Source organism: Trichechus manatus, unplaced genomic scaffold (genome assembly GCF_000243295.1).
Source record: "Trichechus manatus latirostris isolate Lorelei unplaced genomic scaffold, TriManLat1.0 scaffold00187, whole genome shotgun sequence".
In the NCBI taxonomy this organism is placed as follows: Eukaryota; Metazoa; Chordata; class Mammalia; order Sirenia; family Trichechidae; genus Trichechus; species Trichechus manatus.
The window spans coordinates 184,992-201,696 of record NW_004444123.1 but is presented as its reverse complement, the minus strand read 5'-3'; the positions used below and the strand labels follow the sequence as shown (position 1 = coordinate 201,696).

Sequence of the window (16,705 nt, the reverse complement as noted above, 5' to 3'; positions counted from 1 at the left end):
TGCTATGTGCTAGAAATGCAGACGTTATCAAGACAGCCCTGGACCCTGCCTTCCTAAAGCTTCCAATCCCCATGAGAAGGCAGACTTTATGTGAATACTTATCAATAGTTATGTGTACTTAGCTCATTAAAGGAAAATCAGATCGAAAAAAAGGAAAAATGGGAAGAGAGGGGAGGGGATGCCAACCCAGTCTGGTTGGTTTAGGGAAGTAAGGATTATATGAAAAACTGACTGTTAAGCTAACTTGGTACTTGGGATTACTTTATCAAGCGGAAAAATGTCAAAAATCGTTATCTGATTAATTGCAACAAATAAAGATTTCACAAAAATAAAGGAAAGACTTTTCAGTGAGATACCAATAAGTTGATAACTTTAAAAATCTAAATATTAAAGACAAATGATCTGTATCTAGAACCTTCGAACCTGGCTCTCCCCCTTTTTGCTTACGTCTGTTGTGATAAAACACATTCAGACGAAATGGATGTTTTATTTGCTTTCTGATTTGTTTTTAACATTCTTAGTACAGTGAAGCATTTTAAAATTATCTCTACATCCCCCCTATATTCTGTGTGTAAGTGTGAATTAAAGGGGAATTAAGAGTCAGCCAGGGTCCTGGCAGGAACCTGGAGAAAGGGCTGAAACTGTAAGATAGGGGTCACCATGTTTGGTAGCGGGGTGCAGGCTCTGAAGCCCAGAGCCGGAGAGAAAGGGAACCAAGAAGAAGAAGTTCCCAGATTCCACTCTTCTCTAACTATCTCATCTCTTGCTGCTGCTACCCATGGACAAACCAACAGGAAGCCACAGAGAGGAAGCCCACTGAGGAATTCCATAAAGGTCAGCCTCGCAGGGCACACAGCTCAGTGGGGGAAGAGCAACAGTGGATCTGAGGGGCAAAAGAAAAACACCAGCATAAGCAAACATATTTTATTGTATTGTACTCTACCGTATTGTATTGTAATGTATTATATTACATTGCATTTTTCATGCTTTTTCTTGATTATTCTCTTATAATAATCAGTAAGGGATCTATAATAAAATAAAAGAATATTGTGCCATGTGGTCAAGGGGATCAGGTCATTTAATCCAGTTCAGCAAATTCTGTTCTTCAGTGGGTAATCCACAGAATGAATGCTGAATTCCTACTGGCAACCTAAGTTAAGCAGTTTCAAGTCTGCCACCTTTCTCTTTTTATAATGACAGGATTTTTAAGGTGTTTAATTTTCAGAGGGAAGCTGGATTATAATTGTCGATAAAGCTCATCCACTGGGATGTATATCTTGGTGCCTCTTCGTCACGTCATGTCAAATTGCATTTCCTAAGGTGTTCGATAGGTTGTCATATGCAACCAAGGAAATTCAATACAAGTACAATACAATGTAAATTTAATACAAGGTATCTCTATTTACACTGAAGAAGTCTGTTTACTGTAAGAATTAAACAACAATGCTTCAGTGTGTCCTAAAAATAACATGCCTGGTGAATAAAGATGCTCCAAACATACTTGCTTGTTTTTTCCTGTGCAGCATGGCAGTGTGAATATCACCTGAGGGTTTCCCCCCAAGGTTTGGATGATGATTGAATGTGGCAGATATCTCCCTGTGTGAATACTTGATCCTTCAATTAAAAAGGAAAAGAGAGAACAGCTTTCACGTTGTGGAATAATGCCTTATTACTGTTACGCTCTCCTAAAAATGGAATCGACGGAATCTGAAAAAGATTGTACTTGGGAAATTCTACCTGACAAACTGATTGGAGGTGTTTCATAAAAGTTACACAAGGTTTGCTCAAAACTGTCAGAGAGTTTTCCTATGTGATTCACTGAACTCTATATCCCATTTCTCCTAGTAAAACCCAGCCCTTCCAGGAAAAGAAATAGAACCATATTTTGACTATTTAAGAAAAAACAGCTATTTCAAAAAAAAAAAAACGTGAGAAACCCAATTGTTTCTTTAAACCCAGAGAAAAACCAGAGCAGTGATTGCAGGAATTTTAAATATCGGTACTGAGAACAAGACATTGAACAAGTAACTGAAATTAAAAAAAAAAAAAAAAAAAATCTTTTTTTTAACACATCTAGGTGAAATCCTATCTAATGAGCATTTCTACAAGAAGCAGGAGTCAGAATAGTGTAGCAAATAGGACCCTGAATTTTTGAGTCATTCAAACATTGTTTTGTGCTCTACTCCTACTGACTAGCTGGCTGATCTTGAGAAAGTAAGTTGCTTAATACTTATAAATCTGAAATTTTCTCATCTATAAAATTGGAATAACAATACCTATTTCATGAACTAGTTATGATAATTAAATTAAAACCTTTATCTCAGTGCCTGGCACATTGCTATAAATAGTACATTATGAGTAGTAGTACTATTAACAGAAAATCAAATACTTTCTGTGCATGGTTGGAATACTTAATTAGCATTTACACATATACCTTTATCTGCATACATTATAAAAATTTATTTCTGCAACATCATCTCTTAATGTGAAGGACAACATACAAAAATTGTGTATAAAAGATCATTATTATAATTCATGCACTCAAAACTGAACTAAATGATCTTTCAATAATGTTCTATGGTCTTCATAGTACTATTTTAAAAAAAAACCCACCAACCCATTGTTGTGAAGTTGATGCCAACTCATACTACCCCTATAGGACAGAGTAGAATTGCCCCATAGGGTTTCCAAGGAGCAGCTGGTGAATTTGAACTGCCGACCTTTTGATTAGCAGCGGTAGCTCTTAACCACTGTTCCACAGGGTTCCGTAGTACTATTATAAGTCTACAAATATAATTAACTTCCTCAGATTAAACTTTTTTGCTCTTATTGACATTGTTACCACTGTCTTGATACACATCTACATATAATTTCTTACAAAGATGGGTCACTATAAAAGACTAAGGAAACCCTTCCTTGGGCTCTTCAAGCACCCCTTCCATTTTTCAAGAGACACCAGGACGCTTGTCTTCTAGGTGCCCAGCTCACATGCCTCTGTCTTAATATTCCCGTCTCGACTTTAACAAATCCCAGCCACAGGAGCTGTGTACACATTCACACCGAGGCATGGGAAACAGACAGCTTCCCGTGCTGTCTATCTTTAGAATATCTGTATATTACTGGGCTGATCAAATTTTAGACAAAAGGACTGGCTCTCTAAACATGTGCTTTAAGCCTTCAGCAGGCCAAGAGCGAGATGCCTTTCCATTGCCTTTGAAATCACCCCACTGTACTGTATGGTTATAAGGTGTACTGGAAATGTCTATTTGTGTGTGTTGTAGGATGGCATATGCTTCTCACATAAACACAATTACAGTTTTATTGTTCTCCCTATCGTGCCCCAAAAAACCAAACCATCGTCGTTGAGTCGATTCTGACTCACAGCGACCCTCTAGGACAGAGTTGAACTGTCTCAAAGGGTTTCCAAGGCTGTAAATCTTTATGGAACCAGACTGCCACATCTTTCTCCCATGGAGAAGCTGGTAGGTTCAGACAATCAACCTTTTGGTTAGCAGCTGAGAACTTAACCACTGCACCACCAGGGTGCCTGTCAACAGTAAACATTAGTTCATCCAACAGTTATTTAATGCCCATCTACTTTGTGACTGTCACCGTGCTAGGTGCCGGGACAAGAGCAGTGAACGAGGCTCAAACGATCTCTGCCCTTGTGCATCTCACAGTCTAACAGGGAATCTATTTGGGGTGAAGTTACCTAGAGATGGAGGTAGTGACAAGTAATTGTAAGTATTAATAAAGGGAAAGAATTCCATATTCTATATTTTAGTTAGTATCTTTTAAAATATGTGTTCTATTAAGTTTAGAATACCACTAAAAATGTTATGGCCCGTAAGGAGGGATAGGTTTGGCACACTCAGGTATCTAGGCTGATTTTAGCAAGTGTGAGGAACAAAATGTATTTCAAAATTCTAAGACCTGAGCTTCTGAAAAGGAGAGGAAATACGGTCCATGAGACTTTAAAAGCTCCTAAAGTGTAATTCTAATTATGCAGCTGTAATCCCCACAATACAGGTCACAGATTTATTATGCAGTAATCCTTTGTGATGGCTAATGGTGTTACAAAGGAGTCAAAGTTCGACACAATGTAGGGTCCTTATCCGCCCTGGCCCAAAAAATAGCTTTTTTCACATGAAGAGCTTTTAAAATCTGGCCTGAAACCACAGCCTGCAAAGAACACCTTCGCCAGAGGGAACAGGGCTCAAAGGGCCCCCATTAGAGAAACACTAAGTTGCAGTGTCACGCTAGTTTTGGAGGTACATGAAGCAAACCTCTGGAATTCATCGGGGCATATCTGAAGGAAAGCAAAGCCGTAGGTGTAAATCAAGTGATAATGACTCAGTGCGTAAAGAGTGAACTTGGCAGACTAAGGCAATTAATAGCAAGCAGCATTATTTGTAATAGCAAAATCATGGAAACTTAAATGTCCATCAATAAAAGACGGGTCATATAAAGTGTGGTTTCATCCAGTGGGATTCTATATCTCCATTAAGAAAGAACGAGCTTGGGCTACATTCACTGCCATTGGAAGATGTCTCCGTCATATTGCTAAATGAAAAATGCAAGTTGCTACAGCAGTACTAATCGTGTGATCTTATTCTTTTTTAATTAACATATATTTTTATATGATTTTATATGATTATTAGTCAGCAGTTTTCTCATTGAGCACCTATTCCGTGTCAGGCACTATTCTAGAAGCTGCTGGTACAGCATTGAACAAAGGAGACCAAAGCAGGAAAAATTCCCTATGCCTACGAAGCAGACCCGGTGGGCAGGAGCAGGCTGGGAGACAGAGAAGACAACCAATGCCAGAAAGGCCCCCTTGTTAAGGATTATCCAAAAGCACAGAGCCTGCTTCCTGAGCCACACTGGTTAAAGATTAAACCAACCAGTTGCCCTAGAGTCACCTCCTGCTCATGGCAGCCCCATGTGTGTCTGAGTAGAAATGTCCTCTCCACAGAGTTTTCAATGGCTGTTTTTTCAGAAGTAGATCTCCAGGCCTTTCTTCTGAGGTTTCTCTGGGTGGACTCAAACTTCTAACCTTTCCGTTAATAGTGGAGTTAATTGTTTGTACCACCCAGAGACTCTGGTTAAAGAGTACCAATTGCTTAATGGGCAAGAACTGGAAATTTGTATCGGAACCTTTTTATACCTTTCATATTTTATCACATCTAGGCATGTATTGGAAAATATACACAATCATTATTACGGAAAGTAGATGCAATTTTTCTTGACTTTTTTTTTAATGTTTATAAATTCCTAGTGAAATAATCCATTTAGGTTTAGGTCCAACTGACTAATAGAGCCACATTTTGGAGCCTAAGGTGTGCAAAACCAGGCAAGCAGCACCTGCTGTAGAAGAAAATCAAAAAACCAAACCAATTGCCATTGAGTCGATTCCAACTCATAGTGACCACAGTCTGAATGCTTACATGTCCCCGACCAGCTACATCTCAATGAAGGCACATACGACCGATGACCCGCACTCCCAAATACCTGGAGCTGTCCTCAGGGAACCTGTCCTCCGGGCACTTGGCCCCCTGGGCACACCTCTACTTTGTGATTATTTGTTTACATGGCTTTTCCCCAAGGGGACTCTGAGACCCTTGAGATCAAGGATTGGTCTTCATTCATCTTGGTTTCTCCTGCATATGGAACAGTGGCTGATACTTAGGAGGTGATCAAAAACAAAGGGGCATGAATAAATTCAGCATTTTTGTGATAACAAAAGCAGTGAGCCATTCTGATTTAGAAGATCTAGGGTGAAGCTCTAGAATCTACTTCTCCAATCAGTGCCCTCAAGATGGTCCTAGAGATCAGATATGCTTAGGTAACATCATTTTAAACCACTTGAAAGGGTTTCTTTAGTAACATACGGATGAAACCCATTGTATTCTCTAAGTGCATTGTTCTTCTGCAGAATATTCAAAAAATAAAAAAACACAGAGTGTAATCTGGATCTGGTTTCATTAAATGGAACTCGGCATTGAACTGGGCGTATTCTGGGAAAGAATATTAAAGATTCCTAAACAATTGCAGGATCCAAACTCTCAACTGAAAACCCAGAACCAGCACCCCCACAGCCACAGCTGAACACATGTATTTCAGAAATTTGGGAGTAACTACTGTTAGCTTCCTGGTTGGTATCATCAGAGAGTCAGTGCTCTATAGTCTTCATAGCATGGATCAAATGCAATTTTTCACTAGAAATAATTACATGAAGTAAATATTATTCAGTACTAACCAAGAGTACAACATTGTGTTAGGCTCTGGGATAGGAAGGAAAAATAAATGATTCATGGTCCTTACCATCTGGCACAAATGTTGGATGGTTTGAGTCCCAGCTGAAGGAAGCAAGTGCTATTATGAAGCCATAGAGACAGGCTGCATGGTTAAGAGAAGGAAAACTTGACCTAAACTCAAGGAAGAGTGGAACAATTTTATGGGATAAGAGGTCTACACTCAACCTTGAGGGATGAGTTGGATTTCTACAGGTACAGATGGGGAGAAGAGAGGGATTATTAACCCTGATTTCACAATTGAGGAAACCGGAGTGTGTGGAGTTTAATAAAGTTTCCAAAGTAATATAGTTATATATACACATGTCAGAGACAAGATTTGATTCTAGGGCTGTTCGACTCCACTCTCATGTCTTTCACCCTCCATTAATGCTGTAAATATGCAAGGGTGACTAGAAGGAAGGTGTGGTACAGGGCTGTGTAAATGGGTTATATGAGTTGGGAGTGACTTGAATGACAGATGGAAGAATTTGGACTTTATTCTTTAAGTGTTTGTGGGGAGAGGTAGAAGCTTTGAAAATGGACAGAGATACAAAACATTTTCCAATATGTAGATTATCCTTTGCCAGAGAGCAGACAATTGAAACCAAACAATGGAAAATTTCTGGAAAGTAGAGGAGAAGCAGTGGAGAGAAGTAGACTTTTTTTTTTTTCTTTTTTTTAATTAAAGCTAGTATTTTTTAAATATCTAACCATTGTATACACACACACACACACACAATTCTGCTTTGATTAAACACAAGGTTTGGAATATAATGGAAACGTTCCATAAATCTCCAAAATCTCTCTGATTCTTCTTGCTCAATGAATATATTTTAACACTGCTTTTAAGTGCACAAATCATAATAAGCAAAGATTCTTTGAAAGGTGGAAAGAATTTCTCTAGTCAATCTCGGATTCTAAATCAGTTCTAGTCCCAGTTGCAACTACCAACTGGGTTGAAGGAAAGTGTTCTACTGCACAAATCACGGAATGGCATTTAACAGCAATCCAACTGGAATAAATTATTTGCATTTTCATTGTCTGCTATGGACTAGATTTCTTTGTAGAGTAAGAAGTATGACAGGATTTTTGACTGCTTAATATAAGTATCAAATAGACATCCATTTATTTTTTATTAAGAAATTTGTAATAGCACAAGGATAACTTCAGTAGCAGAGATAATCATTCACTCTAATTATTAGAGCTCCCTCTATTACCTCAAATATATCTATCACATTTGCCAAAAGTTTAATTAAAATGAGATGACTGGAATAATTAATACCATAGTAAACATCAGACAAACTAATAAAACCACAGTTTTTTTTTTCATTCTTGTTGGCTATGCTCAAAGAAGCTATTTCAGTTCTCAGTAACGAATTACTTAAAATAGTTTCATGATACTAGAAGTCTTGATATTTGTCGCAAAGAGGAACAAAATTTGGCTTCACATAATCCTCTATCAGCGTGGAACAATGACCCTGTGTTGTATGAATCTTAAGGATATTCCCTATAAGTGAATAAATCCATTTCTACCTAAAATCATTATAAATACTGTATAACAAACTTTTCTGATAGAAAAGTTTAACTGGCTAGCGTAATTCTCTAAACTGTACAAAGACACTTAGAAAGACACATAATCCACTTCAGTTAGGTAAGTGTTGTTGAAAAACTGCACGTCGAAATGCTCATAGTGTATTAAAAAATAGAGTTCCAGTGACCTCTTTTAAGATAAATTTATGAAATTGAAAGCTTGTGAAATACAGCGGGTCCATGAACTTTCCACCTCGTATCTACTTCTTCAAGAAAGAACTAACGGCTGTGAAAAGCAGAAGTCATTGAAAGTACAACGTCACTCTCACAGAGCACTCCTTGGGAGTTCACATTTGTCCTCGCCTTTCCTGAAGCACACTCCACAGCAAGATGCAGTACACAAGAACTATCAAAAGGGAGCACTTTTGAGCCACCAAAATTGTGTATTAACCTAAAAACCACAATCTCCCAACTACAGACAATGATACTATCTCAGGTATTTTATGTGCTAAAATGATCATTAAAAATTAAGCACCACCTATAAGCTGCCATTTAGAATATTAATTTACCTTTACTAATCATCTTTTTAACATGAGGCTAAAAGAGTGCACTTACCGTTGGGATATTCAGGCTCAGTCCAGGAGATGTTAAAGGAGTCAGGTGAATATGAGCGCGCTCGGGGGGCTGGGACTCCTTCTGGAACACTCTCATCAGTGTAGGCCTCGCTGGCCTCACTCACCGTGCACCCACCCGCCGTGCAGGCCTACACAGAGATGCAAAAACCACGTGTCACTCTGGGTCCCAAAAGTTTACAGGGACATTGAAGAAGGGAATTCATAAGGAGAATTCAGATAACGCTCCTCTTAACACCTCCCGCCCTCCCACCAAGTAAATTTTATTTCAATGCTGGGTTTGACATTAAATTCACTTGCTTTTTAGGGCATGAGACCAACAACTCCAATAATAATTAGGAAATAATCCAGGATGTATGAATGTATGAATTATAAATGTATCCTAAATTGCAGCCCAGAGGTGCAGGGCATACATTGACTGGGTGAATAGTCCTGCTGAAATTAGCCTTACTCAGAGGTTCTCATAGTCAATTAAACTCACACACACACTCACACACACACTCACACTCACACATACTCACATACACACACACACACTCATTTACACACCCACGCTCACACACACTCACACACACACACACAGTCCACCCCATGAGAAAAGTTCTAGGGACACGATGAAGATTACTTCAAGATAAAACAAATGATTTCTAGGGAAAAAAAAAATGTATATTTATGTATAGCAACCATAATTGTACTTTTATTCTATGATGTGACAAATATATTAAGAATATAACACAAGGTGAAATTGAACAAAACAATATTTCTCATAAATCAGTCAATACAAAGCAGTTGTTGAGTGACTGCTCAATGGCTAAAACAGCCAAGTCATTTACTTAGCTGCCAGAGGAGATGGGCTTCCCACATGACTGAAAAACTCAAGACCATCACAGAAACCCCCTGCTTCCTAATATAGTATCGCTAATGCCAATAAGGGCAACATGAATGTTAAAGATACTCAGTAACCTCTGCAAGTGCATGTCCAGCACAAACTGAAAAAAATGGTTAAGAGTATTAGGAAAGTATGTCGCTATGTAACCTGTCGGATAAGCATCTCTCCAGGAAACAGAGACGTACGCACAAGGGTTTTCCAGCCTAGATGCGCCGGTAAATATTGCAATTATACCCTCATAGAACAATGATATTTGAAAACCGGACTTAAGCTTTGTTCAGCATTTCCTTAGGTTACAGCTTTAATTCACACAATGAAATTTAAAAATCTTTCAAAGAGCTCTCAATTTTATCAAAATCAATAGGAAAATTAAGCAAAATCATAGGACAATGTAAAAAGCAGACAGTTATTTAGTCCCTTTTCATGGAAGATAATGACTAATACAGCAATTAAAAAATGATTAAAAAAAGTATTGCTCAGGGCTCAGCCACTGCTTTTAAGTCTGACATTGCGAAAATGATACTTAAAGCAGTAGATTTTTCTTTTTCCCAAAGATGGAAGGTTGAGTGGTTTTTTAATAGATTTTTTAAAAATACATATTGAAGTACTATACTATTTTGCAATGTTGTTGCAAAGAATTGCAAATTCTCCATTATAAGTATAAACAACCCAATCAGTGGTCAATAACAGTGGGGATCAATCTCACTTTCTATTTTAAGAATGCAGCAGTGGCGTGCGTCTTTGGGATAACAGCTCAACAGCTTCAGTAGACGGGTTAAATTGTCGCCTATGCATTCAATTGCCTTAAGATTGGGGACCTAATTAACCTCTGTGGGCTTCCTCTAATTCTTGGCTGTGGCATACGCATATATATCTAGGAGAAAACCAGGCTCCTCCTGAGAATGGAATCTCTGCAAATACACAAGAATCAATTAAGCGTGTGGCCCTGACTCAGAGCTCCGGGACATGCCCTCTGGTAGCCTGAGAAATAACTACCTGATGATTAAAATACAAAAATTAAAAAAACAAAACAAAACATTTCAAAAGTGCTAAAAGTTCATCAGAAAACCCAGCACGTAGGTCACGTAGAACTACTAAATTATCAAAGGAAAAATGGTCACAAGAGCATTCTTTCTAGTCATCACAAAGAGATAAAACCCATCCACTTGCATTTTCTAGATTTTGTTTTGTCTTAGGGAAAAGCTTGCTGCAGCGTCTTGCTGTTAAATTCACGGCACGCTAGGATTTACTTCTGATAGTTTATTTGCCAGTATTTTTTTTTTCTCATTCACATCCTAAGTAATTTCCCTTGCTATCTCTCCCCAAAGAAATATATAATCACATATTTTTGTAAAGAAAGTGAATTGAAATGTTCTTTGTTTTGAGAAGTTTCTGCTGCCTTCTGGATTAACGAAGACATCCTCTGGTTTGGAAAGACACTTTATCGAGCAGCGTCATCAGAGACAGTAAACTAGTCACTTGACGAAGAGGCATCTTAAAAATCCAAGGAGTTTGTGAGACAACTTTTCTTGTAAATGAAACAGAATTTATAAATTCTGAAATAACAGAATTTCCTACATAAATATTTCCTTTTGACCTGTGCACGTTCTTTCTGTGTACATTTCAAGTGGCTAAGTGAACAGCATGGTATCTTAGTGTCTTCAGTGAAGAAATAAATGTTCTTTAAGTTGTTTCCGATTGCTCTGATCTCACCAATATCATCCAAATCGAACTGAACCAATCAGTATCTAGTTTGACCTGCCAGCACCAGAGGCCACTGCATGCAAGGCAGCCGAACGCTGATTAAAATTCTGGTTTGGAAAAACTCAACAAAATAATAGTGGGATTGATCAAAGATGGCTTTACTAAACTGCAAAGTCTTTGAAAGCCTCTGAGTCATTAAAATAAGATGTTCCAACCTAGCTCTATAGCTTTCAGCAATTACAGCCACTTACAAACAAATTCACAGGCAAAGTCATAATACTATGTGAAATGGTAACTTCTGACCAAATAGGGGATTTGAGTTTGATACAATGAAAAGCATAGCTAATAAAACTGTATCTACTGCTTTTGAAACCATCTGGAATCTCCCAAACTAGCATTCTCTTTTCCAATAGTTTGTTTTCAGATAAACAGGGACCAGGTTGTTGAGAATACAGCGTATTTTAAAGCATGAAGGAAAATAACGAAGCTACTTTATCCATACATGATCTTTTGAAAAGTTAAGCTCGTCATTTCCAAGAATTTTTCCAGGGAATATATGTGATACCTAAAGTTCATCAGATGGCAAAGGTCCAGCAGTGATATAAAAATTGTAATACCATACCTATACTGACAGCTGTCTGTACGAATAGCTCTTTATTTAATTGCTAATTTATTATTTTTATTGTGATTATTGTTAGCTGCAGTCAAGTCAGTTCTGACTCACGGCGACCTTATGTGTAACAGAACACTTCACGCAGTCCTGTGCTGTCCTTACCACGGGTGGTAGGTTTAAGCCCATTGTTGCAGATACTTTGTTAGTAGCTCCTAAACTTCAGCATATCCTTTGCTGAGTGCAGCAACAGGCTACTCTGTAGAAACAACATTTACTTTGGAACCACACACAGTCCCCAACTCTGACACTTCCCAGTAAATTATTTAATCCATATCAGAAGTCTCAGATTCCTTATGAAATCAATGGACTTACAAAAAACAAAAAAACAAACCAAAAACATTGCCATAGAGTCAGCTCCAACTCATAGCGACCCTATAGGACAGAGCAGAACTGCCCCATAGGGTTTCCAAGGAGCAGCTGGCGAATTCAATCTGATGTTTGTTGATTCATTCAACAATTGTTTGCAGAGCTTCCAGTTTCTGTCAGGGACTATGGATGGCCTAGGAGATTTGCAAGATGCAGTCTTTGCCATTCAGGAGTTTATAATCCAGTTAATTTGGGAAAATTAAATGATGTCAAATGAATAACATACCTATCACAAGCCTGGATTAAATCATAGTGGTTCAAATCCCCACGTTTCTTCCTGTATTCCAAAGGCGCTTCAAGGCTTTGTTATCTGCAGGTTTTGTTTTTCCAGCACTCAGTCAACATGCTAAAACGATCTATAAAAGCAGCCCTGCCTGGCTGAGAACCTGACCTCCATCTACTAATCGAATGACCTTGAAAGCTAGTTATTATATTGAAACTGTGAAATATACAATAATTCCTCAATTAACCAGGATGAACTTAAAATGTTCTGGTTCATTTAATTTACTGGTTAACAGAGTTAAGCAAAAAAAAAAAGAACCTTCTAGTTAAATACTTCCTGAAGACATACGAGTGTATTTTCTGCCCTCATAAATGGAGTGAAGTTGCAAATAATTGTGTGCAAGTTAATTTCTCCAGCGAGAGTTAAGGCAAAGACTTTCACATTTTCATGACATCCTGCAGCAACATTATTCGGTGGTGACAGATCTCGTTTGACTCCACAGAATACTGTCAGGGGTGGGGGGGGGGTCACCTTTTCAGTATCAGAATTTTAGGGCTCAAAGAGACATTAAAAATTATTTAGTTCAATGTGCTAATTTGAGGCTGGAAGAAAATAAAACTCAGTGTGGTTAAGTGAATTTGCCTCAGGTCACACAGTTCGTGGCGAAATCTGAAATGAAGCCGAGGGGAGCAGACTCCTGGTCTGGAGGGGTTTATTTTTCAAAGTATTACAGACTTATAAAAATACAGGAGATTGAGGTAAGTTTTGATTGACTGCCTAGCACACCCGAAAAATTGCCTTGGGAGTAGGACTTTGTTTCTTACCATTTGCCTCCTCCTGACAAAAACCACGAACACAATAATTTCTGTTTAATTTTGGCTGTTTCCCACTGATTGAGACTTTCCTTGCTTTCGATATTACTACTGTTTTGAAAATAGTGAGGATTTCTGCATTCACTTCTGAAAATCATGTTAATATACTTTTTACTTCTCGGGTAATAAAATGGTAAATAATCAAAAATGCCGTTTCATAAATTTATATGCTGTGCTGAACACCTAGGCACCTGGAATCAGTTTCGAGTAGGATTTCTCTCTCACGTGGTCTGATTGCCCTTGTTTTGTGGCTTCAAGTCAGACAGTTAACAGTACTTGAACGTAGCTTATTTTCTCGTGGTATAATATTTAGAGCATTCAAGAGCATGTTAAGTAAAATGAATGCATACACAGTGTCTACATAAATGTAAATTTATTCATAATCAAGAGCAGAATATTTTCTATGGCATTTATCAAAGCAAATATCCTTATATAGGTATTGCTATAAAATGAAGAGTGTGTTTAAAACAAATAGGGACAATCTCATGTTTATATTCAGTTATTTTCAGATGTGCTATTCAACTTAAAAAAAAGCATTATATTTCATCCAAAAACAAAAGGAACTACTGAGTATAAATTCCACAGTAATATCAAGGTCTTTATAAAGACCTTGGTTTAAGAGTGCTTTTTTGCATTAAAAATGCTATTGTCTGTCTACAGAAACCCTTAAACTATGTTGACTCTGGGTTTTATTAAGTGACTTTTTTTTTTTTTTTTGAGATAGAAGTGTAATGTAAACCAGAATATAATAGTAATCAAGAATATCTGGGGGTCATTTAAACCTTCATTTAGAAATATAAGATCAAAATTTCCATACTGTGCATTCTTTTTCAAATGAATGCAAGGTCCACAGGGAAATAACCTTATTAATCCAAGCATTTTAGAAAACGCTATCAACAATTATGACATTCTAAAAATAATTAAAAAAAGAAAAAGAAAGAATTCCTGATAATCCCAAATTAGATTTGGGAAAATCTACTGACTCAGATAGTTATTCTATCATTTTGCATCATACATAATTAATATGTAGGTAACGGATCAACATAATTTATATTTAGGATGTGAAGTAAGTTTTCAGCGTAAATATCATTATTTGAGGGTTTTTTCTCTTTCTTTTCTTTTTTAAGTGAGGGAGAGAGGAGAGATGGGCTAAAGAGAAGGGAGACGGAGGGATGGATGGGGACAGAGAAAGTGACAGAGGAGTGAACTTACTGCCAGCTTGACGATGTATTTATTGCCAGGGAAAAGGTTCTGTAGCATGTGATCCTGAAAAAGTTCTGTGCTGTTATAGATGACATCCCAAATTGTAAAATCATGCGTGTTATTTGAAATATATAACACGTAGCGTTCCAGAATTCCATTTACTTTCCTTGGTGGTTGCCACCTGGGAATGCGGAAATACAGCATTATCATCATCATTCATTCAAGTCAAACCTGAAATGTGCAGGATTTCTTTAAGGACACATAAGAACTTGGATTTGTGCCTCTGTAAAAAGCGCTCTAAAAGCTCAATGGTGATTCATAAATAAAAAGCAAGTATTTAATAAGCGCCTACTCTGAATGTAGAAAGAAAATAGGGCACAGTCCCTGCCTCTATTTACGTATAATTTTAATTATCTATCAATACAAAAAGGAGCCCTGGTGGCACAATTGTTAAGCATTTGGTTGCTAACCAAAATGTTGGCAGTTTGAACCCACCTAGCCACTCTGCGGGAGAAAGATCTGACAATCTTCTTCTATAAAGATTACAGCCAAGAAAATTCTATGAGGGCAGTTCTACTCTGTTATACGGGGTTGCTGTGAGTCAGAATAGACTCGACAGCACCCAGAAACAACGGCAACAATAGTACATATACACACACGAGTGAGTGCTTGATTTTGAAGTTAAGGTATAGAACAAAATTTGGGAGAAGTAGAATTTCTAAGAAATTACGTGAAATGGGAGAGAGTTAAAACAATGTACTTATCTTGAGATATCCAGTAATCTAACATAGATGATATGTATAATTACAGAATCTAGTAAAGTTGAGTATTGGAGCAATTGAGGTAGTCAAGTAAGACTTCTTGAATGAGGCGACACATTAACTAGATACATAGATTTTATACTTGATATATGGGATATATGGATTGCATTTGGATTCGCAGAAGAAGAATGGAGAGCTTTCCAGATGAGGGAAATGGATTAGAATGTGCAGGTGAGAATAAACGGGACAGGCATCGTACAGACATGGGATTGGTACATTAAGAAATATATACCAAAACCAAACCCATTGCTGTCAAGTAGATTCCGACTCATAGCGACCCTACAGGACAGAGTAGAACTGCCCCATAGAGTTTCCAAGGAGCGGCTGATGGATTCGAACTGCTGGCCTTTTGGTGAGCAGCTGAACACTTGACCATAGAGTAGTAGGAAGTCTTGTTGGATAAGTAACGTGGGCTTGGCTTTGGGGCACGCTAAAAGACAACAGGAGAGTTTAGACTTGGAAGAATGGTGTCATAAATCACGGTGTTTTCCAGCTTGAATTAATGACATAATTCATTCAGTCAAAACGCCTTTTACAGATGAGAAAACTGAGACTGAAAGAAATGAATGAACAATATTAAATCGTATTAAATTAAAACTGTTGGTGATGAGGCCAAGGTTAAAAAGAGGTCTTGGAAAGTTTAATTCAATGTTACAATACACCTTCTCCTCCATATATTAGGAAATGGGCAAGAATCCGTCACTTCAGAAATAATCTGAACATGCCTATATTTGAAAGTTCTTTGTTGAATTCGAATGTAAGGGGACAAGAAGGTCCTGGTTTATACTTAAAAACAAGGGTATATAGAAAGTGAGCATCTATATATGTATATATTGTCTAATTCCACATCATTACACACAATGCACCACATATTAGGGGCTCAAATCAGCCATGTTAGTGGTCAGTTTTTCCTTCACTGCAGTCTGCACAGAATCTGTGCACATATGTAGCTCAGCCTGATTGCATAAAGACAAAATGGAAATTAAGTTGGCAAGTGATAATCAAAGCTTCCCAGAACCACTGAACTAATCATTTCTATGCATTTAATCACAATAAAATTAATTTTATGTCACGGCCCTTCTCCTGATTGAACTCACTGGGATTCTTGCATGAACCAGTGTGTGGAAGAGACAACATTTCTACTTACTGGACATATATAGTTCTAGAATCCAAGACGGTCAAAACTGGAGATTCCACGTGTTCTGGTGGCAGCTGTGCCGTGTACAGGATGACCCAGGAGCTGTTTGTGCACCCCACATGTGTGCATGCACTCAGCAGAAAGTGGTGGGGTGTAAATACTGCCAAATCTAGTGGTGGGAGAAACAAGAATTTATTGATCATTATACTTTTTATTCAGGTAATCTCACTCCTCTGTATTCCTACTTAGAACCGCTAGAGTAAAATTCAAGATAAAAATAAATCAATGGCAATGGAAATAGTAATAAAATATAGGTTGTTTTCTTCCTTAAATATACTATAAAAAACCAAACCCACTG

General features: G+C 37.7%; 1 protein-coding gene across 1 annotated transcript in view; it reads right to left on the bottom strand.

The window, feature by feature from the left end:
* USH2A (usherin) overlaps nt 1-16,705 on the bottom strand; it is a 551,884-nt gene that overhangs the window by 413,746 nt on the left and 121,433 nt on the right. The window contains exons 14-16 of the mRNA XM_012558807.1: nt 16,357-16,516; nt 14,398-14,569; nt 8,442-8,589 (exon numbers count right to left, since the gene is read on the bottom strand). Coding sequence (XP_012414261.1) covers nt 8,442-8,589; nt 14,398-14,569; nt 16,357-16,516 — 480 coding nt within the window. The remainder of the gene's footprint in view (nt 1-8,441; nt 8,590-14,397; nt 14,570-16,356; nt 16,517-16,705) is intronic.